At 38.3% G+C, this 23,350-nt stretch overlaps 4 protein-coding genes across 5 annotated transcripts in view; 2 read left to right on the top strand and 2 right to left on the bottom strand.

Annotated features, from left to right (window-relative positions):
- Positions 1 to 4,247: 4,247 nt before the first annotated feature.
- etnppl (ethanolamine-phosphate phospho-lyase) lies at positions 4,248 to 13,320 on the top strand. 2 transcript variants are annotated; one of them, XM_008326313.3, is made up of 13 exons: positions 4,248 to 4,619; positions 5,368 to 5,486; positions 5,579 to 5,738; positions 7,041 to 7,115; positions 7,242 to 7,335; positions 8,413 to 8,529; positions 9,376 to 9,458; positions 9,697 to 9,922; positions 10,050 to 10,204; positions 10,457 to 10,546; positions 11,656 to 11,786; positions 11,880 to 11,941; positions 12,114 to 13,320. In XM_008326313.3, the coding sequence occupies exons 1-13, from the start codon at positions 4,561 to 4,563 to the stop codon at positions 12,216 to 12,218; spliced, it is 1,476 nt and encodes a 491-aa protein (XP_008324535.1). In that variant the 5' UTR covers positions 4,248 to 4,560; the 3' UTR covers positions 12,219 to 13,320. The 2 variants fall into 2 exon arrangements, with proteins under 2 accessions (XP_008324535.1, XP_016890560.1); XM_017035071.2 differs by having other exon boundaries at positions 4,255 to 4,619; positions 12,117 to 13,320.
- A 145-nt stretch (positions 13,321 to 13,465) lies between these two features.
- ostc (oligosaccharyltransferase complex subunit) lies at positions 13,466 to 15,534 on the bottom strand. The gene is made up of 4 exons (XM_008326325.3): positions 15,307 to 15,534; positions 14,736 to 14,829; positions 13,755 to 13,952; positions 13,466 to 13,662 (listed from the first exon to the last, which is right to left on the bottom strand). Exons 1-4 carry the CDS (start codon positions 15,443 to 15,445, stop codon positions 13,644 to 13,646), a joined length of 450 nt encoding a protein of 149 aa, XP_008324547.1. The 5' UTR covers positions 15,446 to 15,534; the 3' UTR covers positions 13,466 to 13,643.
- Positions 15,535 to 16,732: 1,198 nt separating this feature from the next.
- Positions 16,733 to 18,711, bottom strand: rpl34 (ribosomal protein L34). The gene is made up of 5 exons (XM_008326350.3): positions 18,624 to 18,711; positions 18,122 to 18,193; positions 17,917 to 18,016; positions 16,987 to 17,090; positions 16,733 to 16,866 (listed from the first exon to the last, which is right to left on the bottom strand). The coding sequence occupies exons 2-5, from the start codon at positions 18,184 to 18,186 to the stop codon at positions 16,782 to 16,784; spliced, it is 354 nt and encodes a 117-aa protein (XP_008324572.1). The 5' UTR covers positions 18,187 to 18,193; positions 18,624 to 18,711; the 3' UTR covers positions 16,733 to 16,781.
- Positions 17,924 to 23,350, top strand: part of slc24a2 (solute carrier family 24 member 2) — a 40,273-nt gene continuing 34,846 nt past the window's right edge. Inside the window, exons 1-2 of the mRNA XM_025057712.1 lie at positions 17,924 to 18,039; positions 20,446 to 20,539. The gene's annotated coding sequence lies outside the window, so the exon portion shown is untranslated. The remainder of the gene's footprint in view (positions 18,040 to 20,445; positions 20,540 to 23,350) is intronic.

The raw sequence follows: 23,350 nt of genomic DNA, 5'->3' as shown, positions 1-23,350 counted from the left end.
GGTTTTCTTTGGGCTGCAGCCTTGGGTTCATTAGCATGTGAAATAAAATGCTGGAAAACCTCCGACCAGTCTAAAAGGACAGAGCTGCAGGTTTCACCCGTTTTTGTCACTAAAACCTGGTCCTGGTAGTTCTATTTTGTTGGTTGGTTTGTACAGTGAAATAAACATGTATGTTTTACGTAAATGGTGGAGCCACACTTTTAGCAGATGAAAAACCAACATTTGTTGTGACAGCTGCAACCACAGGTGGAGAGGATTTAAACCCACATCTCATCGTCTTACAGTTTGACATTGTCATCAGTTCCGACTGACGGCTTGTCATCTACAGCTCCGTTGCACTCTACTTGTGGCAAGGACAACACAACAGGTTTCTTGATTGTTGTTGGGGTTTGATGATTTGTGCATATATATGTGTATTTGTGTCAGTATTTTAAGTGAGACCTTATTTATTTTTTTATGATTTCTTAAATGAAGGCATTGTGATTCTCAACAACATTCCTTTTCAGTTGTTGTGCAGCCTCTGTTGTTGGTCTGTTGATGATCTTGGAATCTTAAAGGCATCATGAAGAAGTTACGCAACAGTGGTACAGTGAAGTCTTTTTCAAGTTGGCATGTATTTACTTAAGGATTTTGGGCGTACTTTGCAGTGCATCTGCTTTAATATTTATAATTTGGTGTTGGGGTCTCAAGCTCACTTTGAGCCCACGAACATCCAACATGCGGCCTGGGACTAGATGTCGGTACAATATAATCTGACCCCGACCTGTTGGTTCTTCAATGACAGGGCAGAGGCAACAGTGGTCCCAGTGCATTTGAGTTTGAGACCCCTGATTTAGAGGTTTAGAAAGGTAACAGTGAAGGACTGGCCTAAAGAAACTGCGGAAACTTCAGCTTTTTCTCATGCTCTGTCTCTATCTCCTTGCATTGAATGTAGTTTGATTATATGTATAGTGGATTATTATTGTACTGTTTAAAATGTGTGCTCATTTGACAAGTGCAATTTGTTTTTTCTACTTTGGTTGATGTGTGTAGCATCAAATGCAGCTGAAACATCACAACTGTGATCTGTGCATGTTCAGTCGTGCTACACTGTGTACCACTATCTGCAAACAAAATGTTTATTTCCCAAAAGATAAAGAAACATAAACAAATGTAAACCTTGTATTAACTCTCCATATCTGTCTTTGAAGCGTGTGTTTAAAAGTGTTAGTTTATGGTTATTAGAAGTTTTTTTTTGTTTACACATTCAGACATTATCAGAGGACAATTTTCACAAGGTGCTGTATCTTTAGCATGTGCAGCTAACATTTAAGTTTTTATTTTATTTTATTTAGTTGACATACTTGTTATTTCTATGTTTAACATTGAGATTTTTTTTTATTTCAGCAGATTTTATCAAACCGTACTTTTCATGTCAGTATTATCAGAGTGAGAAACTCCAAATATCCCACATCTGGGTTTTTTATTTCACCATTTTAAATGAGTACATGTGGTTATGGAAGGCTTTCAGAACAAAGCACTGGTATGGTACAGGAGCAAGTAGTACTCTTGGTTGTGCTTCAATGTACTTTCGAAGTTCTGCTTTTCTGTTACTCCTGTTGTTTTCATTCACTTGATTGACATTTCTTTGAAGAGCCTCTTATATTTCAAACTGACATTACTCATAGCTGTACTATCAGAGCCAAATAAATGCAGTCTTTCAATCACGTGATACCATAGACTTGTTTTTCGTGAATGTAGGCATAAGCTGGTCTGTGTGGAAACGAATATACAGTATACAAAAAATGATCAAAATATGTATTGAGTAGTGACCCAGCCAAGGAGGAGGCATGACTGTAGTAAAGTGATTAAGAACAATCCATCCTGGCAGACACTTGCAGTCAAGATTGTTTAAATGTTTTACTTTTTTCTACTTTTTCACATGGTCATGTTACTGTCATGGTCTGAAGATGTGAGTTATGAGGCGAAACTCTTGTGAAGAGACTGCTGACTAGTAAAGTGAGACTTCTTAACTACGGTGGAGATAAGTGCGAGTGCTAAGGCAGGAGGTGCCCTCTGAATAGCTGGGTCTTCAAGAACGTTTTAAAAATAGGCAGGGACGCTCCTGTTCTGGTGATGCTGGGCAGCTCATTCCACCAGCCTGGAACGATCCATCAGAAGAGCCAGGATTGTCTTGTGCGAGGTGTTGGGACTGCCAGACGATGGTCCCCAGTGGAGAGGAGTGGTCGTGGGCTAACATAAGCCTTTATCAGGGTGCTAAAACAGATTGGAGCAGACCCATTTAGAACCTTGTAGGCTAGCATAAGTGATTGGAATTTGGTGCAGGCATCAGTGGGTAACCAGTAGCTCAGTGAACTGAGGGGTGACATGTGATCATTTAAATTAATAAGAGGCAGGAGCAGCTGCTGCTACTATTTAGGTATTTAGAAATGTTACATACTAATCCCTGTCCCAACACTGTAGTCCTATTTGGCTGTAAAGTATGTGAGGTGAAGTCCTCTGAATGGGACATTCAAACTGTGTGAGTGTGACTGGTCTGCCTGCAGGCCGGTTTCCTCAATTGTCTGAAAGATTTACAGATTTATTTGAAGAAAAAATCTGGGGAACATTTGCTTGTTTAGGTTTTTTTGTATGGTGATTTAAATTTTTAACTTTATTTTGTTAATTCTTTCTATGGAAAAGATCTACTTTGTGGCATTTTACACTTTGTTAATGAATTAACATTTTCCCAAAAAAAAAAAAAAGGGTTGGGTGGAGAAAATGGGGACAGGATACGTTGTATATACAGTTAAGCAAACTTCATCTTCTGACCTTCGTGGCCTTTGGACTTCAGTGAAGTCTTGTTTGTCTTAAAATGAACTTGCAGTGTAATTATATACTCTATTATCTGTGTACCTGTTCCACAGCCTATAGTAATTACAGCTATCAAATTATAAGATATGAAGGAGATCAAGTACAGAGGAGAGACAGAAACACGAAAAATATCCCGCAGTAAAACTAAACTACATACCTTGCGTCAGACATTCCTTTCTCAGAGGCCAACCCATGTTTAGCCACGAATCTAACATTTGCTGTGAAGGTATTGTAGGAAAGGAAAGGAAATAGTCAGCATCAGAACTTAGTTGCATGTTTAGTTACTTTAAGATATTTTCATTTTCCCTCAAAATGTTATGTTTATTCCATACTGTTGTAAAATATGTGGTTAACTTCATCACAGCCCTCAAAACGACCACACTTTGATTTCATTCTATTCTGAGAAAGTAAACATGGAATACATTAACTGATGTTTTTATAGGTGTAACGTCACCTAAAAGTGTGAAAAAGTAATTGAGCTTTTTTTACTCATATTTATTCACATCATGTCTCCTCATTGCACGTAGACTTGTTTGGTTACCTGTGTGCATATTACAAATGGTTGCTTGTTTTTGGTACATTTTGGGTTTCAAAGGGACATGCATTGTCAACCGTACCATGGCAAAGACCTGCATTACACACACTTTGCTTTTAACTGTCTGACTTGTTACCTTTGTTAGATGGGCTTCTTAGTCGCAGCTATTTAGCAAACAGGCAACTACCAACTAAATGGATACCACGGACAGGTCAATAAACTTATGCTAACAATGGGGGGAGGAGGGGTAAAAGGACTGGAAAAAATAGACTGGATCAAGCCTTAAGTGGGGGGGTCATTACTGAACCTTTACACATTTTAGGAGTGAAGTCACAGGTCTTGTTCAGTACAATTTAAAATGACAGTTGGCAACACAGACACACACATGCCTTTTGTGTTGTAAAGACAGCTCTAGGTCACCACTAGATGGTCATTTTTCCTACAGAACGTCCTTTAACTTTCCTATTATGTTACGGGTCAATTTGACCAATTCCAGTGTCTGTGCACTGGTTTCCCTCCTTCATTTATCATTTATTCATCTAGGGCAATGAACAGGTGTGTAAAATCTGAACACTTAAATGTGTCGTGACATGTCTGTGCAGAGTTTGTTTACAACGATGATCAATGTATTATGATCAACGGATTTAGCTGTATGACTACAGAGAATGTGAATCTTGTGACCATTATGCAACTATTGTTGCATTATATGCTCCCCCCACCAAACACATACACACACGCACACGCAATTCTTGCTAATGCGCACGCCCACGCCTACCTTTTCACAATGCATTACCAACCACAGAAACGTAAACAATACGTAAGAGATGGCTTTTAATAACTGTTTAAAAAAACAAAGTTATTGAAAAGCGCCACACCCTTGTGTTGTGGCGAAACTTGTTCCTTACATTCCAGCATATGCAAAGATACTCGCACGTGCACAGCGGCGCACACAAACAGCTGTTCCACAGCTGTAGTTTGGGCTCCACTCCTCGATTACCGGTTACCGCTCGCACCGAAGAAAGCGTCGCTCCACAACATATGAGGCGTGCGTGTGCACGTGCGTATAAAAAGACGTCAAGCGAGGACGCGGATTTCAGATCTGTGCAGTCGGTGCGGTGGAGCAGTGTGCGTCATACTTACCCGGACCTGGACTACATCAGGACAAAATCAGGATGTCTGCGGAGATATTTGGGAAGCAGACCACGATCGAGCTGAGGAAGAAGCACATCGGGTGAGTGAGATCCTCAGAGCTGCAACGTTTCACTTTGGCATTGACTTCTATCAGCTGTGAACTTCCTGTAAAGTCAGTTTTGTAAACGTACACCTCAGAAGTAAATTAAAATATTATTTAATGAAATTTAATATAATACAAAAATAATTCACCACAGAGTCTATATAAAGTGTGAATAATTAATACAATCTTTATGTAACAGGTCATTTGTATATTTGTATATATAAAATATGTCATAATTCTAGACTACATGTGTCAAACTCAAGGCCTGCGGGCCAAATGCGGCCCGCCAAGTCATTTTGTGTAGCCTACAATAGTTAAAAAAAAGTTTAATTGCTTTATAATAACCTCCATGCTGCTGAGCTTCTCAACTTGATAAATCCGTAGTAGTTACAGCAGTCTTCCATTTACAACCGACCTTTAAGGGGAACCTCTATTGCCGATGTGGCCCTTTGACACCTGCTTTAGACCGACCTACAATCCATAATATTATGTGTAGTTTGATTACTGTGTTTTGTCAATTTTTTATATTGCCCAGTCAGCACAGTTTGGGAAAAGGAAGCCACATAAGTCTTAAAAATGAAAAAGAAATTGCATCCATTACCTCAGACATCCAGGACTTTTCCTAAGAGTTTGTTGCAACTAGGAGTCTGAAAGCATAGGGTGTATGTCTTGTGGAGAAACTGGGCGCAGACCACAGCAGACTGACTTGAGCCCACCTCAGTAATGACCTTCTGCTTCTCTGCAGACCATCATGTAAGATTTTGTTCAGCAACGACCCGGTCAAAATTGTCCAGGCCAAAGGCCAGTTCATGTATGATGAAACAGGACAGCGCTACCTAGACTGCATCAACAATGTGGCTCATGGTAAGCATATGCAATAAATAATTATTGTTTACATAAATGTCTAACTTAATTTCCGATTATTTACTTGGTCCGTTTCTCTTGTTGTTTTTTAGTGGGCCACTGCCACCCAGAGGTGGTGCGGGCCGGACAACAGCAGATGGAACAACTCAACACCAACTCACGTTTCCTGCATGACAAGCTCGTCCTCTACGCACAGAGGTTGCAAGCAACGTTGCCAGAGAAGCTGTCTGTGTGTTATTTTGTCAACTCTGGGTATGTCTTCCTTCCCCTGTCACACCCCAGATGACAAAAATAATATTGAAGTCAGTCAGTTCAAGATGAAGGGATTGTTGTGTTGGTAGAATGATCACGGGCAGAACTGGTCTTTTCAATTGTGTCTCTAATCTAACAGGCGGTGGAATGAGATGAACTGTTCACACGCGATAAAGAGTGTTGTTGAGCATGAAGCATCGCTCGTTTCAGATCAGAGGTTAAATCATATCAAGAAAGGCTATAAAATATTCAAGGTTATTTTGTTCAATGTTTAATGTAGAGCTCAGACTGCAGACAATTAACAAAGATTAACAATATTCCACAGTCCACAAAAACAACACCACAGTGTCTCTTAGATTTCCTAACAAGGATTTAGAAAAAAGCTACCTATCACACTGGACCCATCCAGTGTAGTTACTCATTGACACGTCTCACTGCACTTGTGAACAGGAATGATCTGGTCTGAGTTAATATAACTCACAACTCAATACATGCAGCAGGAGACAGGTCTATTGGAGGTGAAATAAAGAGACAAGGAAATGTCATACAACTGAATTCAGAGAAGAGCAAAAGTCTGCTGCTGAAGGTCACACAGATTTCACTCCTAACACAGTTACATGGCACATTTGTGTTTTAGTTTGAGTTTTTAATTTGTACTTTCGATGTATCCTGGTGGGACGGGATTTGCTGTACTGCAACCCTGTTTTGAGGGTCTAGATTATCTGGACTTCCTTGTGTTCTTTCTTTCTTTCTTTTTTTATTTTTTTAAATGTTGCATGACTTCTATGTGATTGGTGGTAATCTTATGAATGACCTGCTATAGTTTAAGGAAGTCTAAAACGGAGTGAGGGACCAAATTCAGAACCCTGAACTTGTCTGGTAGGAACTGACTATTCAGTACTTGAGTTAAAATGTTCATCTCAAACTCTCAAAAAAGATTTTGGAGAGCACTGTGAGGAAGCTGTAGTAACAAGTTGTTACTACAGTCCAAAGCACACACTTTTACTTACTTTAAACGTTTGCCTTCATTTCCTTTGTCAGCATTAGAAACATGAATTCTTGCTCTTGGGTTTGACCTATAATCTTACTCCTGCATGCCTTAAATATTAGAAATGACATAATTAGCTTACACAATTGAATTCGGAAAGATTATAACAAAATTAATAATTACACGTTTCACTGGATACACCTTCGCAACAGTGAAAAAAACATTGTCCCAGGAATGCTTTATCCGCAGCATCAGTTGTGTATTTTATGGTGACAGAGTAACTCAGAGTAACCCTTGGCCCTCTTGAACTTCAGCTCTGAAGCTAATGACCTGGCCCTTCGACTGGCAAGGCAGTACAGAGGCCACCGAGATATTATTACGCTGGAAAAGTAAGTGAGAGCATCTGCTCACGACTCAACTCGTACCCTCTTCATGTATCTATGAGTTTATCCCTCTATAAAATAGTATAAATCAGATCTGTTTTGGTCCATGGCCTGGTTTTCCTCTGTTTGCAGTGCGTACCACGGCCACGTCTCCTCGCTCATTGACATCAGCCCCTATAAGTTCCACCAGCTGTCAGATGCTGAGCAGAATCCATTTGTTCATGTGGTGAGTGCTTTTTACTCTCCCTGCGTTGCCTGCCTGCGCTCTATTAAAACACCATGACTCAACTTGCTTTGCCGGGTTGTGGCAGGTCGCTGAGTATTTATTCACACCCTGTTTGCAGATAGGCACAAGTGTGTGTATACAGTGTGTGTGTGTGTGCGCGAGCGCGTGTCAAAGAGATAGGAAGAGAAACATCAGACTTTCCTGTAATTTACAACTTGTTTTTCAACTTTTATTGTTTTTTAACATTTATTTAGTCCGAACAGCTTCTTCAGGGCAAAATGTAAACAATTTGATTTAAGTAGAATGCTGAAAGTTTTGGGTTTACCTTAAGAACATAGGCACATCAGTGAAGCAGACCGATTGACTAGTTGTGGTACGGCAGACAGGAATATCAGGTTTGATAAATACTCATCCAGCTTTTTTTTTTTATGTCAACACCCTGCGTTTATATAGTTTTGCGTTTTCTGCCTGTTTATTATAAAACCTCTTCATTACTGTTTGCCTGCTCGCCCTTCTGTCCCGTGACCTGTAAAACCCTGGATTCTCCTCTGGTCACTGACATCATAGCTGCAGCTTGACATTACAGCCGGTGGATTACACAGCTCTAGTGTTACATGCCGTACTTTAAACAGATTCATCAGGGCAAGACGTCAACGTGGTTGTTTTGAAAGGAAGCAGGAAGGTGGTGTGCTCTAGTTTGTGTTCCTCTAAGGATGCAATGTTTAAAATGAAACAAAGTGATAGGCGTGGTTAGACGGGCTGGAATAATAGGTTCATATAATTATAGACAATTAACACTGATGCCTTTCTTTTCATTTGGTGGCATTTAATGAACATCAAAAGTCAGAATGTGTCTTTTCTGTTGTGAACTTCTGGGGTCAGCTTTAATGTGTAAGGTACACAGGTGTGAAGTACAGTGAAACCTGTTGTTGTAAAACTTCATATATTCACTTACTGACATTAACAAATAAATAAACTCTTTATCATATGATACCATATGGTTGATCACATGATTGAAAGTATCACTGGCTACCATTGATACTGTATGTTTTTTTTTTCTTATTTTTTCATAATAAGGCTCCCAGCCCAGATGTGTACAGAGGCAAATACAGAGCGGACCACCCTGACCCTGCCACAGCATATGCACATGAAGTCAAAGACATAATAGAGAGAGTTGACCGAAAAGGAGGCAAGGTACGTTTGGTCAATATGATGTGTTAGTTAGTAAATTTACCACATTGATTGTATATTGAAGTGTTTGTAAGTATGACTTGTATGTTCCCAGGCTCCAAATGTCAGTGCAAAGTGACAAAACTGGTTATTTTGTTTTAAGGAACGTGTTATCAGGCAAACACATAGAGGCTGACTGGAGTCTTTCATACCAAAAGGGAAATGTGAAGAAACTTCACTGAAATCATAATTCTTCATATAAATATTTTCCCTAACATTAATTTACCCTTGAATCAATATTTCCTACCATTTTGTTGACTTACACCTTTTTGATTTCCCACCTTCTGCTTTTTTCCCCCTTTTTTCTCCTCTTTCACCTTTTCTGTTCATTCTCAGGATCAGGCTGAGGACTCTGGTTTTTGAACATGTGTAGAAGATCTTAATCCAATCCAATCATTAAATGCACAACCCTGTGGTATGTCCAAACATCTGCTGGTGAGGAGGACCCATGTACTGCCCTGACAGTACTCCATATATGAGTAACACAAGCAGTTTCGAATGCAGGTGGAGTTCTGGGCAAATGTGTGTCCGCAGCAGGAGAGCTCACTGACAGAAACTTTTATTTTCTTCATCCTCCCTTGTGAACCCAGACAAGCAAACAGCCCTGCACTTGTTGTTACCATGAATTTTATCTCCACTGTGACCTGAGGTAACATGCTTTCCAAGAAGATAATGACTATCTCTCTCCCTTTGTGCTCTGCTAACTGAAAAGTGAAAGTGGACAACAAGAAGCCAGGACTCTTCTCCTCTTTGTTAATGTAGAACATCAGCCAGACCTGATCGTTTTTGTTTTTCTGTCCTCCTGCACAGATTGCTGCGTTTATCGCTGAGTCATTGCAGAGCTGTGGTGGGCAGGTTATTCCCCCCGTTGGCTACTTCCAGCAAGTGGCAGCGTATGTAACCTGGAGTTATGTCCATGACCGCAATCTCAATTACAGATTAAAAAAAAAAAAACATTATCAGTGAAGTGACATTGACCATTGGTTAATAAATATATTCAAGATAAGATAAGGCAGGACTTGTACTTTTATAGTCAGACTATGTGTTTGTGTTCTGAATTTTCTTTTTCACCGTTAACCTGAAAACCTAAATGGACCTCCACACCTGTGCACACTGATGCAAAACCTTCAGCCATGTACACAAGGCGGGGGGTGTTTTCATTGCGGACGAAGTCCAGGTGGGATTCGGCCGTGTGGGCACCCACTTCTGGGCCTTCCAGCTTCAAGGGGAAGACTTTGTGCCGGACATTGTGACCATGGGAAAGCCAATCGGCAATGGTCATCCCATGTCATGTGTGGTGACGACCAAAGAGGTGGCAGAGGCCTTCATGTCATCAGGAATGCAGTATTTCAATACAGTAAGCACCAAAGTAAAATACGACTTATAACAATAATGATGGACATAAACACTACTCAGTATGTATTATGTACAGTAATCATACACACACCAGAATATTTTCTCTATGTGTGGGTTCATTTTCCCAGTTTGGTGGTAACCCAGTGTCGTGTGCCATCGGTCTGGCAGTTTTGGATGTGATTTCCAAGGAGGATCTACAGGGTAATGCATTACGCGTGGGTAAATACCTGACCAGTCGTCTTGAAAAGCAGAAAGAGAAGCATCCTCTGATTGGAGACATCAGGTAGGAAAAGCTCTAGGCGGTGGCTGATTGGTTTTGTGCAAAATGTAATAAAGTGACTGAGAAGTTAAGGATTGATTTGGTAAATCTTGAAGGATGGTTTTAAAAATCGTCTGACGTTTCGGTCCACTGATGATTTATCAGAGCCCTGTGTCCTGATAAAACCCTTAAAAAAATAAGGATTTGTCAATAAGTTTCATCTGTTTTCGAAATTTCTAAAATTAAATATAAGACTAACATCTGTCATTTTTTCAGGGGCTGCGGCCTCTTTGTCGGAGTCGAGCTAGTGAAGGACAGAGTGAAGCTCATTCCCGCTACAGCAGAGGCTCAAGAAGTCATATACAGGTCAGTCAAAGAAGAAGAGATGGTGCCAGACTGTTGTATTAGCGTTTTATTAGTCGGGGAAAACGTTGATCTGAAATCTCAAATAGGTCTTATCAACATAAAGTGGGACAAAACCAGAATCAAATGCATTTGTTGTTCCAAGTAAAGGAGTGAGTTTATTCCTTTATATGAAAAGAACACATACTTAATCTTGGTTAAAAAAGTTTTTTTAAAGTGACTTGGTGAGGTGTAATGCCTAATCTGTCTACTGTGATGTTAAACTAAGAAGAGACAGTTAGAATAGAATAGAATAGAACAGAACAGAACAGAATAGAATAGAATAGAATATCACAGTCTTTATTATCATTATGTTCAGTTAAAACATTACGCAATTGGGGAAGGCTTCTTCGCAGGTGTATCACAGATAGATACATGCAAACTTTACTCTGCCTTAATGGTCACTTAAATAAACAACAAAACAACAAGCAGCGATCAACACTACAACAACAACAGCAAGAAATTTACTTTGAATATAAATAATTATATACAAAAAAATTGAAGGGTTTAGTTTAGTTGTGTGTACAGAAATGTTTAAAATGTTTTATTATCTTGCTCTTCACATAATAAACTTGACAGCGCTCCTGTCCTTGTCCTCAATGTTTAAATATCTCCAAAGTGTTGACACTGTTGACCTACATAAATGAACTAGCCATGAGGACAAGGAGACACTGAACTGCAGTAGGAGACAAATAAACCAGCTGACCGGTGCACAGCTGGTTTTTGTGAAAACAGGTCACATTTTCAACTATGAGTATGAGTTTTTGAGTACTTGGTATTGAGTCTGATGCTGGTATTGGTAGTGATGCATCCAGACATTTAAGGGCTTTTTAAAAAAAACAATGCTAACACTCCTGCTAACTATGTCAGGATATAAATGTCTTGCCGAGAACAGTTTGTTACTTTGTTCATCTACTCAGTACATATATTGTGAATCTTTTTTAGGTATACTGTATCTACAAGGAAGCCTCATGTCATGTACATAATAAAATTGCATTGCATACCTGTTGTCTGTTTATAATTAAAGGTTTCTAAGTGCCTCACTATTTTGCGATATATATTTATTTTGCCAGGCTAAAGAAACAGCTAGTTCTCCTGAGTGCTGATGGCCCTCATCGCAATGTACTCAAACTCAAACCCCCCATGTGCTTCACTACTGAGGATGTCGACCTGGTGGTGGATAAAATCGACCAGATTCTTACAGGTATTTGGAAAACTACTATTTTATCATCATCTTTCTGAGTATGTGACTGTATCTAAGGGCCAACACAGAGCTTAACTCCCTCTTTTTCTGCAGAACTTGAGGATGCCCTGGGTTTGAAGTTTCAGAATACAGAAAATGAATCTAGTAAAAGAAAGGTGAGTTTGTGGACATATTTCTATATAACACATGTTTAGTTTTTTATTTTACTAAATTTTTTATTCTAAATTTAAAGTTTAAATTATTTAAAGTTTTATTCTGATTTTATTTGTTCATTTTTACTAAATTAAGTTTTATTCTGATTTTATTTGTTCATGGTTATTTTTTAAGCAGATGGTTGATGAGATTGGACTCAAGTGTCGCAGCGATTTGGTTAACACCAAAGGAAACAATCAAGCCGTACTTGGACAAAAAACTAAACGTGTGAAGACATAACAACTGATGAGACCATCACAGTGTTCCTACTCCACATATAATTCATACCAGATGTTCTAAATGTGAAGGGAACATAATTCTCCAGAGAAAGTGCACAAAAACTTTCTTTGATGACAAATATTTTTATATTGATATTGGTGTATAATTTTAGAAAGTATTTTACAATTACACTTGAATTATAAAAAAAAAACATTCTAAATGTTATCCTACAAAGCAACACTTTAATTGTTAAAATGCCCTTTAATATGACCTTTAGGTTTTTAATAAATTGAATATTGTGTGACTAGAAGTGGAGTGTTAGTGGGAATTTTGCCATTGAAATTCTAAATCTGAAATCTAGTCAGGTTAAAACAAATTCCTGTTGTTTAGAATTTATGTTATAAACCAAATTTTTAAAGCTTTGTTAAAGGACCATGTGGTAAATGTGGTTTAATCCTGATTAATTGTGACATTGTTGTGTTGTAATTAATCAAGGTTAATTGAGATTTCTTTGTCTTTGGACATGAAATACTTTAATAATATATATTTTTAAATGTTTCTGCTGTCATTTTACATTAGTTTTCTGCATTGTTTTGCCTTAAATGTTTTCATGTAGGCACCAAAATTGCATTTTGCTGCTTTACACTGCATTTCTCATGCATTAATGTTTACAGGGCTGTGTGATGACTGTTTAATTCGGGGCTCAAGTGACCGCATTCAACCTTTAACTATTTTTTTCTCTCTCGTAGTGTCAGATAGTGTCTTTAAATGTGACGAGCACGGACATAATGGACTTTTGTCGCCACCTTCTGGGGCTTAAATGACATTGCTCATGTGGATTTTCAATTTCGAGAGCGCCTCACAAGTGTATCAGTGTCTTTGGTCGGCTCAGTTCGGTTCAGTCCTTCTGTTTGTTACAACCAGTCAAGACAAAAAAGGTTCAACATGTTAATGATAAATGCAAACAAAAGAGCAACCTGTTCTCAAATGGAGATTTATTTCACAATGTCGTACAAAAATGGCTTTGTGACAGTTGCAATGCTATTCATTTGCTGCACCACTTTGTAAGTGCCCCCCTCTGCAGTGCTAATCTGGTTTCCATGTAAAAGGCTCTGTTCCAAAAGTGTCCAGTGTCTTTCTTTGTCTTTAAAAGTATCTGAGAGTTGGATCTTCTGCAAAAAAAAAAACAAGTCTGCCCAACGATGTGTTGTTGTTCAGAAAATTGAGGAAAAAGGAAGTCAGTAAACACTATTGAAACAACACAGCAGTGAGACTGTCAGTGCAGCCAGGTTTAATTTCATCAGGACAGTCAGTGCCTTCAGTCCAGATGGATGTGTATTACATCGAAAGACTGATCGAATCCACAAATTTAGTTGAATCTCTTTTGGGCCCCACATACTAAATGTTATCCTTTCATCATAATCATCATCCTGTTTGTTGACATATTTAGCCCATTAAGTATCCTCTGAAAATGAAAAAGACACATGACAAAATTAGGATCCAGACAGGATAAAACATTATTTTTTCAAGAGTTCATTAAGAAACATTTAAACTTACGGCAGCTTCATGCGCATAAACACTCGCGCCATGAAGAAGCTTAGGAGGACGCTGACAAACCCGATAAAGAGCAACAGGAAGCGGTTAAGTTTTGGAATGTTAGGAGCATTGGAGCGGTCCAGGATTATAAAGCCAAGCCCCCCCATGGTGAAAAGGAAGCTGGAGGCTAATCCCTCCATAATGTACTGGCCATTTACCCTGAAAAACAACAAAAACAAAACTGTTAATACAACAACTTGAAATAATTGCAAAGTAATTGCTCCTGTTAAAATAATTATTGTTTAACTCCTGAGCGAAGTATGATAACAATGAAGTAAGACAGAATAACACATTGTTTCAGTTATTGTTGTACTTGTTTAACTATTGGACTGTGAAGGATTTTATTTGGCTTAGTTTTTTTAATTGCTTGTTGTAGGCGTTCCTTTAATCTGTATTATAATCTATACTTGCACTACTAATCTATTTAATTATGATTAAGTTGTGATTCATTTGAAGTTAACATTTCTCTAAAATTGTTAAGAAAACAGTAAATCCTCTAAAAGTTTTAAAAATATCTTTTTCATCATATTTACACTGCAAAATACCTGCAAATATTCAAATATTGCTAAAAATAAATGAACAAGCAATGTAGTACACTCCAATATCACAAAAACTATAACTAAAAAACTAAAAATAAATTACTCAATTGAACATAAAGTATTTCATAAATTACAACATATATATCACAAGAAAATGCATACTAATAACATGCATACTAATAACTTAAGAATAGAAAGCTAATACCATTCATCACGACTAATAATCCTAAGAAAGCAAATAGAACCAAGTTATAGAGAACATTTAAGTTAATGACCTAAACTAACTGAATACATCTCATAAATGTGTTTTTTTTTTGTTTGTTGGCAAAGCATGTTTATTTATTTAAATTGCATAAAATTGCGTAAAATACGTTAAAATGCAAAATACTAGGTACTGTCGTACCTGTATGCCAGGAATGCAACAGGCCGCTGGTGTCCGTGCTCATCAGTCATTGAACCCACACTTGGGGGTTCAACAATCACATCATAGATGATACCTGTAGTGTAGACAAATTATACTGGTCAGGAAGCGAACACAGCACAACTTCCGGTTTAGTCAGCCAATTAAGTCTCATTAGTTCTGTTCAATATAACACTTTCTACCCATGTTCTTAACATTATTTGACTTTACATTTATGTACTTAGTGTCTGTGTCCACAACATTAACAGCAATTTTAAACAGCAATATCTGAGCTTTTCGAGAAACGACTAGGATATACCTTAAACGTTGAGGAAAAATTACTATAACAATTTGTGGAAATGTGATCGCTGGTCATTTGAACAATTGTAAGAATTATTATCTAACTATACGATTAACAATCTAAAACGTTTAGGCAAAGCTTAGACGGCAAAACGATCTTAGACATTTGACTATACAAAAGCAGTGAATGAAAGTATTTAGAACACGTAGAGGCTTTAGTTAGTGTGGCTTGTTAGCCTCTTGTTGCCAACGTTAGCCTGTTTGCAGTACGAACCTCCAGTGATGAGAAAGTAGGACACGATAACCACCGCGTACACGGTCATAGCAGACGGCATGTGGAGCCACGACGGTTTCTTCAGTTTTACATTCGGACATTCGAGCACAGAGAACGGTATGCTGTACAAAGTCTCCATGGTTTGTGGAAACGCTGGTTATCCTCACAGTAAAAATTGCAGCCGCCGGCTGAGGACCGTCACCGCTGCGACTGCGTTACTGTTGACGTGTCCCGGAAGTATTTTTTTTTTCTATACACAAATTCAATGTAGCATTGTTTTTATTTTTACCTAATTGAAATCCTATATTTTGCATTGAATAAACGCCAATGCGATCAATATTTAAATTTCATTTCACTTTTTCGCCTTTTTATTTTTATTATATTTTCCAAGGCCTTGCATTTCACTTTTTCGCCTTATTTTTATTATATTTTCCAAGGCCTTGCTGACGTCATGCTGTGTTAACGTGACAGTACGCCTTAATTGAGTCTGAAATTCTGTTTAGGTTTCAATTTAAACCTTTGCTTTTATTGTTTTCTTTGGCAGGTATTGTTCTATAATTATGTCCTACTAAAGTAATTTGGGTAAAACTAAAACATGAAACTAAATATGAATAAATTATTTCAACGAGATGAATTTTAAAGATATTTCGAATATCTACCTACAAATTGCGGTCATTTAATGAAGGGTCCGTTACACAGAATAATTCATTTCATGCAGTGTCAAAGAAATTGTGGTTTTAGCTAGATAAAGGAGGGGGTGGTTGCTTAGTGGGTAAGGAAGCAGACTTGGGTCTGAAAGGTTTCAGGTTTGAGTCCTCCAGCTGCCAAGTTACCACTGAGGTGCTCTGAGCATGGCACTGTCCCCACACACTGCTCCCCTGCACTTAAAGCTGCCCACTGTTCACTTTGGTGATGAGTTAAAAGCAGAGGTCACATTTGGTTGTGTGCAGTGTCACAATGACGAGTAGTTTATAGTATGACAAGAATTGTTTTCCACAATACTACAGTACTCCGAACTTTGCAACCATTATGATGCCTACTGTAATGCTAAAAGGACCCAAAAGCTTGTTTCATGTGGTAGCACTCCCTGATAGTTTTAGTTGAAACACAACAGCATTTGTTTTTCTGAGTAGTTTCCCATTCCAAGCATTGGTTTCTATCACCATACAACTTTGTGCATGACAGAAAGTTAACAGTTAGGCTTTGTAAGAGTTGTGCTGAAGCTACAGACAGCAGCTTTATTATCATGTTTGCATTAGCTTTTGATGTTTCTATAAAAAGTTATCTTTTTTTTTTATCTGTCAACAGAAAACACTACCACATGTACTGTTAGTGTAAAAAGTGTCACATCTTCAATCACTGTGTATCATATGCTGAAACTACACTGGAGATGGACAGATCAAAGAAAATGCAACAACACTGCAAGTCATTTGTCTTATTTTTTTTTTTTTATTGTGGCAATACAAATACACAGTTTACTTAGATTTCTGGCTCTGTGCCTGTGCCTTGAGCACCTTGACAACAATCTTCTGCTCCTCAATAAGGAAAGCGCGCTTGATTCTGAAAAAAAAAAAAGATACAAATGGTTGTTAAAAATAAGTCATTTCAAATCTCGTCAGTAATGACAGAAGACCCAGTATAAAAACTGTGCAGGGAAACAAGAAAAGACAAAAACTTTACCTGTCACGCACACACTTGGCGCACATGGAGCCTCCGTAGGCCCTGCTGACGTGCTTCTTGGTCTTGGAGAGCCTCATCAGAACCTGAGGTCTAACAGCCCGAATCTAATGGACAATGAAAACAGCAAATAAACCAACAAGGTGATGGTTCTCTCTCTCTCTCTTTTTTTTTTTAAGATTCAGACACACTTTAATTACAACAGAAGTGTTTACTCCCTATAACAAATCTTGTTCTTGATACTTGTTGACGACGTATGCCAATGTTTTGTTCAAAAGTATTAAAATTATTGGGTGAGTTTTGTGAACTATAGCCTGTTAAGATACGTTTTAATTGTAAAAATACTATTGCTTGAATATGGTATTTTATCATGGTGACTACTTAATTATGCCTTTTTTGGTTTAATTAATAGTAATAGTTTTAACTTTTGGGCTAATTGGCCTTTACTGACAATTTGCTTGCCAGCAGCTCACCTTATCAAAGTGCTCTGTGTGTGGATGTAGAAGAAAAAATAGCAACTAAATAAACTATAAGTCAAACTTGTTTGGTGTTTAGATAGTTATTCAAACATTACAAATGTGACTTGTTTCTCAAAGAACAGGTAAAGCAGACAACACAATGTCTAAAAATCATTGCAAATGCCTATAGTGTTAGTAATGCAATAAGCACAGTCTTGATGTTCCTGCATCTTAGCTGAACAGTAGAGGTTTGGGGTTGGTGCTTGTCTCGGCTACAGCTACTTGTGACTAAATCACAAACATACATAAAGGCTCATTTACACAATATTTTAACAAAAACCCACAAACAAAGCACTAACATGGCCAGCATATAAGAACCAACAAATTATCATCTAATGATAGAGAACCACACACAATCAATACCCCTGAGATGACAATTATACTGATCAAAGACAATTAATACACGTGTACTTACTCCACGCAGTCTTCCTGGGCAGATGCCACATGCTGACTTGGGGGCTTTGCCAACTTTCTTGGTGTACAGGTACACAATACGGTTACCAGGTGTCCGGGAACTGCACAAGAGCACGGTTACACAGTAAGTTTGGAACACTTAAATGCATGCCACGGCGATACTGCTATGACAATAGGATACTTTAGAAAAAACACTATGGACTTACAGTCTGGTTTTGTTGGAAGCGGTGTTGTAGGACAACCTACGACGGTATTTCAGGCGTTGCACCATTTTGAAGCTGCAAACAAAACAGTTTGTTAAATTGTGTATCAAGGCTAAGCTAGAATGCTAATATTGCTATGTATACAGGCACGTAACGACAGTTGCTAGAGCCACTGGACTACCAGACTGTAGCTGAGAATGCTTGTTGAAACTGTATTACAACGAAAATATTTCTACACAAGATCGAGACGTACTTTTCCAGTCTGAATAATTTAACCACGAGAGTTCTTTAAGAGTAGCGTTAACAGAGTGGCCTCTCAGGCCAATACCGGCAGGGTAAATCATCACAGATAAACTCATTTTTTTCTAATAATCTCAAAAGTGTATACAGAACATTATTTTTAAATTGCTTCTTCGGTTTACGATGACCAAATTTGCGTCAATTAAGCAGGATTGGGGTAGATTTTAAAATCAAAATGGATCAAGTGAAAGAAAGGCCGCCATACCTGCTGTCGCCGTAACCGGAAGAGGAAGGAGCAAGGCGGGTGTCGAAGCTAAAATTTCCCCCATGCAGTCTGGTTTAAATCACTGCTACTGCCACCCAGTGTTATGTATTTATACTGCACCTTGATACTGCAATTGGTCTAAATAAATTGAAGGAAAGAAGGTGTAATGCATAACATTGCAACCATTATGTAATTCCGGTGTAAAACTCAGTGGCAATTGTATATTAAATTTAAAAAACGGAATATAATATTTGATTGTAAAGTGCAATTAAATAGAATTTCTTTAATTTTAATACACAAGTGTACAACATTTAAAAACATTTTTGATGAATGATGTTAATAATAATTTAGTTTAAATTTAATAATTTCACAATATTAAATAATCAGTATATCTTAATTATCCCTTTTCAATATACACTTCAATAGCTCAAAATAAAAATGCAGGTTTTTTCCAACTTTAATCTGTTTTTGTACTGGTGACCTGCAGGTTAAATCTTGCTTGACATGACCTTTAAAAGGGATTGATTTGATTAAACCCAGATAGAATGTGACCTGGAATTAACACATTCTTCTTCAGAGATCTGACACAAAGAGAGACATAGACATTAACACCAGCTCCACAGACATTGAAGTATACACACACCAATGCACCAATGTATGCACACACCAAAACATTTGAGATCTGTTTATTATTAGTCCTCATTTTGTCTTTTTTTTTTGTTGATTACAACAAAACAGAATGATTAAAATTAAGGCAAAAAGCCAATCCTGGGATATTAGGATTACTTTGATGCTTTCCTCCCTTCCTGTCTGTTTGTCCCGACATGTCAAAGATGAACTACATCACCTTAAGCGCACTGGGTTACACAACTCTTGCCACCCACCAAACCAACCCCCACCACTCCATATCTCCTTGGACCTTCTGTGTAATCTGCTGAGATTTAAACCTGCTGCTCCTGTTTAATAAATCCACTGCGATTAAAATAGGATTACAGCCGTGCTTTCGCCTTCCTAATGATATCAGGGCATATAACATATAATATTCAACTTATTTCCATCTTTTTCATTTGTCTGGCTCTTGCCCAGGCCCAGTCACTTCCTCCTTCAACTAGTTTTCAGCAGACAGGAAGAGACTATTTTTCTCCACCTCAAAGAAAAATAAATTGTCCCGACAGTCCAGTAAGTCGGTCCATCTGTATCTGTGGGACTGCTGACATGAGGATTAACCCTATGATGCTGGGCACATTCTGCATCAATGCTTTCCTTCCTGAAATGACTTACATGTCTGGAATTGGAAAAAAACAACAACAAAAAAACGGTAGAGTCAGTGTTTGCTGGAATTGTACTTGATTCCTGACACCTTCACCGAGCTGTGGTCAGCTTATTGTGTACTATGGTGTAAAGCCATGATATTAATCATCAAACAGCCATGTTAAACGACCAATTCATTCATGTGAAAAGTAGGACGTTGGTGTGAAATGTAGGATGGAGGCGGCAGATCAATATGACGCTTTTGTCCTTTCATTTGTCCTTCAACGACATTGTCCAGTTATGGTGAAATGCTGCAAGGTCGCAGAAGACCAGGGACGATTGGATTTTTCACATCAGATAAGCTCATGAGCTCAGCATTTTTAAGCTAATGTATTCTGCTTTAATACGCAATGAAGCTTAGGAGACATCAGCCGAATGTAAAGTAATAACATCACATGCTCTGATGTATGTGCAGTTTTTTTTGTGTATTTTAAAAAAATACTACAGTCACATTTGTCTACATTTCTCTGTGTTTTTGTTTGTTTGTTTGTTTGTTTGTTTACATCGTTAGTTCCTGAGCTCAATGGTGCTGCCAGGAAATATGGGCCCCATGGAAGGATATGACAACGTCGGTGCTGTTGGTGCAGTCATTGCAGTCCCTGCAGGTCAGTGTGGTCATTGCAGCTGGTGCTGGCAGCGTGGTTTGGTCAGTTTGGTTGCTGTATTTGTTGCATTGTCTTTATATATTATATTATTATTTAAGTTGCAAAAAACAGTTATTTCAGTTTTGATATATAATATTCAATATAACATTTTGTTTCACACCCATTTTCTATGTTAATCTGGTTCATGCTCGGACCGAAAAACACTGCATCATCTCTACTTTTATTTTCCATAGAAACTAGTAGAATTACAAGTGAAAAAATTTTTTTTTCCCTTAATTAATCTCTGTATATTCCCCATGTGCCTGTGAAACATCTCTGTGCATTAATTTGGTCCATCAGTGAAAGCAGGGTCTCACTTTCACCAATCTTGAGTCTAATCAGCTCCACTACTTTGTGATCAGTGAATTCTCAATTCATTAATCTCTTCAGAGCTATTACTGCTTATCTCACGTCCATATTTTTTTATCCAAAAGTATTTGCCATGTTTTGTTTTTTGTTTTTTTTTGTCATTGCTGTCATTTTCACATTTTTTTATTTCACTTTCTACCCTCTGAGCAACCCACTGGTGCCTGTATGCATTTGGTTTTGCTGGCTGAATTTTCCAAGGGGGCAGGTGGTCTCTTCAAGCCTCTTTGTAAAGATGTGGTGATGAGGGGGTTGCTTATCAACGTCTAATCCGGACTGAGTCTCCTGGAAAAGTCTCTTATCCTGGGTCTCATTAATTTTACTCCTTCCTCTGTCGACTGAACTAAAAGCTTTGGGGATTAGTTATTGAAAAAGAAAATAATACAATGCATCACTGCAGTCAATTGTCTTTTCCTCTCTACCAGAAAAAAACATCCATAGTTATCATCACAGTGTCTGCCACCTCTGCCTGCTACCGCCCCTGCTCAACTGCTGACAAATCCATGCAACTATGTGAGGCACAATAGCTTGGATTTAGCTACCGGGCCAAAGCAAGAGTGGGTTGAGCAGCAGGGTTAAGGCCCTTTTGTCTGAAGGTTTTTTTTTTTTTTTTCGACAAATCAAAACAATTACCTCATCGCCCCTTTACCCCACCACCACCACCACCACCCACCTGACTGGTGACAAGTCATCACTTTGCTTTGCCATATTAGGTGCTGTCAGTGTAGCAGTGTGTTGGAGAGGCCTGTGTTTGTACTGGGGGTCATTGTTGTAAAAGAGCTGACTGCCTGCACCGTGTTGTGTCTCACACGATGGGCACAAATATTGACAGATCGAATTAGATGGGTTGAACTCAAAAGCAATTATTGATGACTCTTTCAGTCTAGTCTAGAGTGTAAAAACCAAAATATATATGAATTGTTATTATCCACCAAAACATTTAATATGGTTAATGTACATGCTGTTACAATTATGGCAGTGGAGGTTTTTGTTCTGGTAAAAGAAAAACCTAATGTGAAAATTCAAGTACATGCTGTATGGCAACCAGTGTGTTAAGTGCAACCATACAGTATATAAAAATATATTTTGGTCTTTTGGATGTCAGAGATTTACCCTTGGATTTATTTTTTTTATTCTGCAATTGTTAAATAAAAGTAGAATTGCAAAGTAAAGGACATGATGTTTTCAACATCATGTCCTTTACACAGAAAACACTGTGTAAATTGATGTGCAGGCTAATGCTACAATCAACCGTACAGCTTTCTATGGCACCCTCATTGCTTGGAGTTATTTCCAGAGTCCTCTTCGTATGACAATTGATAATCTGAGATAACGCAAAGTGAAACCGAAGACTACCGCTGTAGGCAGACCCGTGCAGAGAGAGGCAATCAATGAAGAATCATGCTTAGAACTGTACAAAGCAGCAGGCCAGCAGTGTCACATGTTGTTTACACCAGTAGAAAAGAGGTAACACAGGGTGATGTGGGCTGTGATGGTGATGATGATGTGGTGACAAGAGGCCTTGTTGTTGTGACGTTCAAAATGAGGCATTCTGGCACACCCTCTAATCAATGTGTGTCTATTTGTCCCGCTAAATAGAAAAACCGTAGATGGTTAGTTAACATAAAAGTGTTGGTTAGGATGCTGTAGTTTTGATTTGACTGGTGACTGTCATGGTTGCCAGTAAACCTGTGATCATCACTGCAAAAGTGACACAAATTTAAAGATTTATGCAAATCATCAGCTTAATTCTCTTATAACTTATAGTTGTAATTTTCTGGGTCTTGATTCAGTGTAGCATTGTTGTTAAATTCTCATTTGTTTATATTCAAATGAACAATCTGATCATATACGCATAATTCTGGTTGTGTTGTATGTTCTTTACGCAGATAATTTCTGAAACTGCATTATTATTATTATTATTATTATTGTACGTGTTACCTACAGCAGCCGTTCTGAAAAGCCCATTCATCCTTTGCATATAACCTTGAAATGACCTGAGCCCTTCAATACACACAGGAATCAGCCACACAGCTAAAGCACATCCACCACCTGTTCCGCCACCAGCGGAATAATAATAATAAAAAAAGAGTGGAAATAAATAGTTCCTTTGCTGTGTAACCACGGCAACTCCTCCCGCAAAATGCAACATCACCAGCCACAGCCCCCACCGCGTGCACCGGAGAGGACGCGCCGTCTGCAGCCGCTTACCTGGCTTTATTTTAAAAAAATACAATAAAAAAAGAAAGAAACGGAACAGTTGCGTTGTGTGGTTAGAGTCGTCCCTAATAATACGCTGAACATTATGTAAGCATTTTCGACCAGGTGGGACTATACCCCCCCCCACCCCCCCACCCCCACTGGGTGTCATCCTGAGCATCATGAAGATGATGATGATGTTGTGAG

This window comes from Cynoglossus semilaevis, chromosome 1, assembly GCF_000523025.1.
Source record: "Cynoglossus semilaevis isolate Cse_v1.0 chromosome 1, Cse_v1.0, whole genome shotgun sequence".
Taxonomy (NCBI): domain Eukaryota; kingdom Metazoa; phylum Chordata; class Actinopteri; order Pleuronectiformes; family Cynoglossidae; genus Cynoglossus; species Cynoglossus semilaevis.
This window is presented reverse-complemented; position numbering and strand designations above follow the sequence as displayed.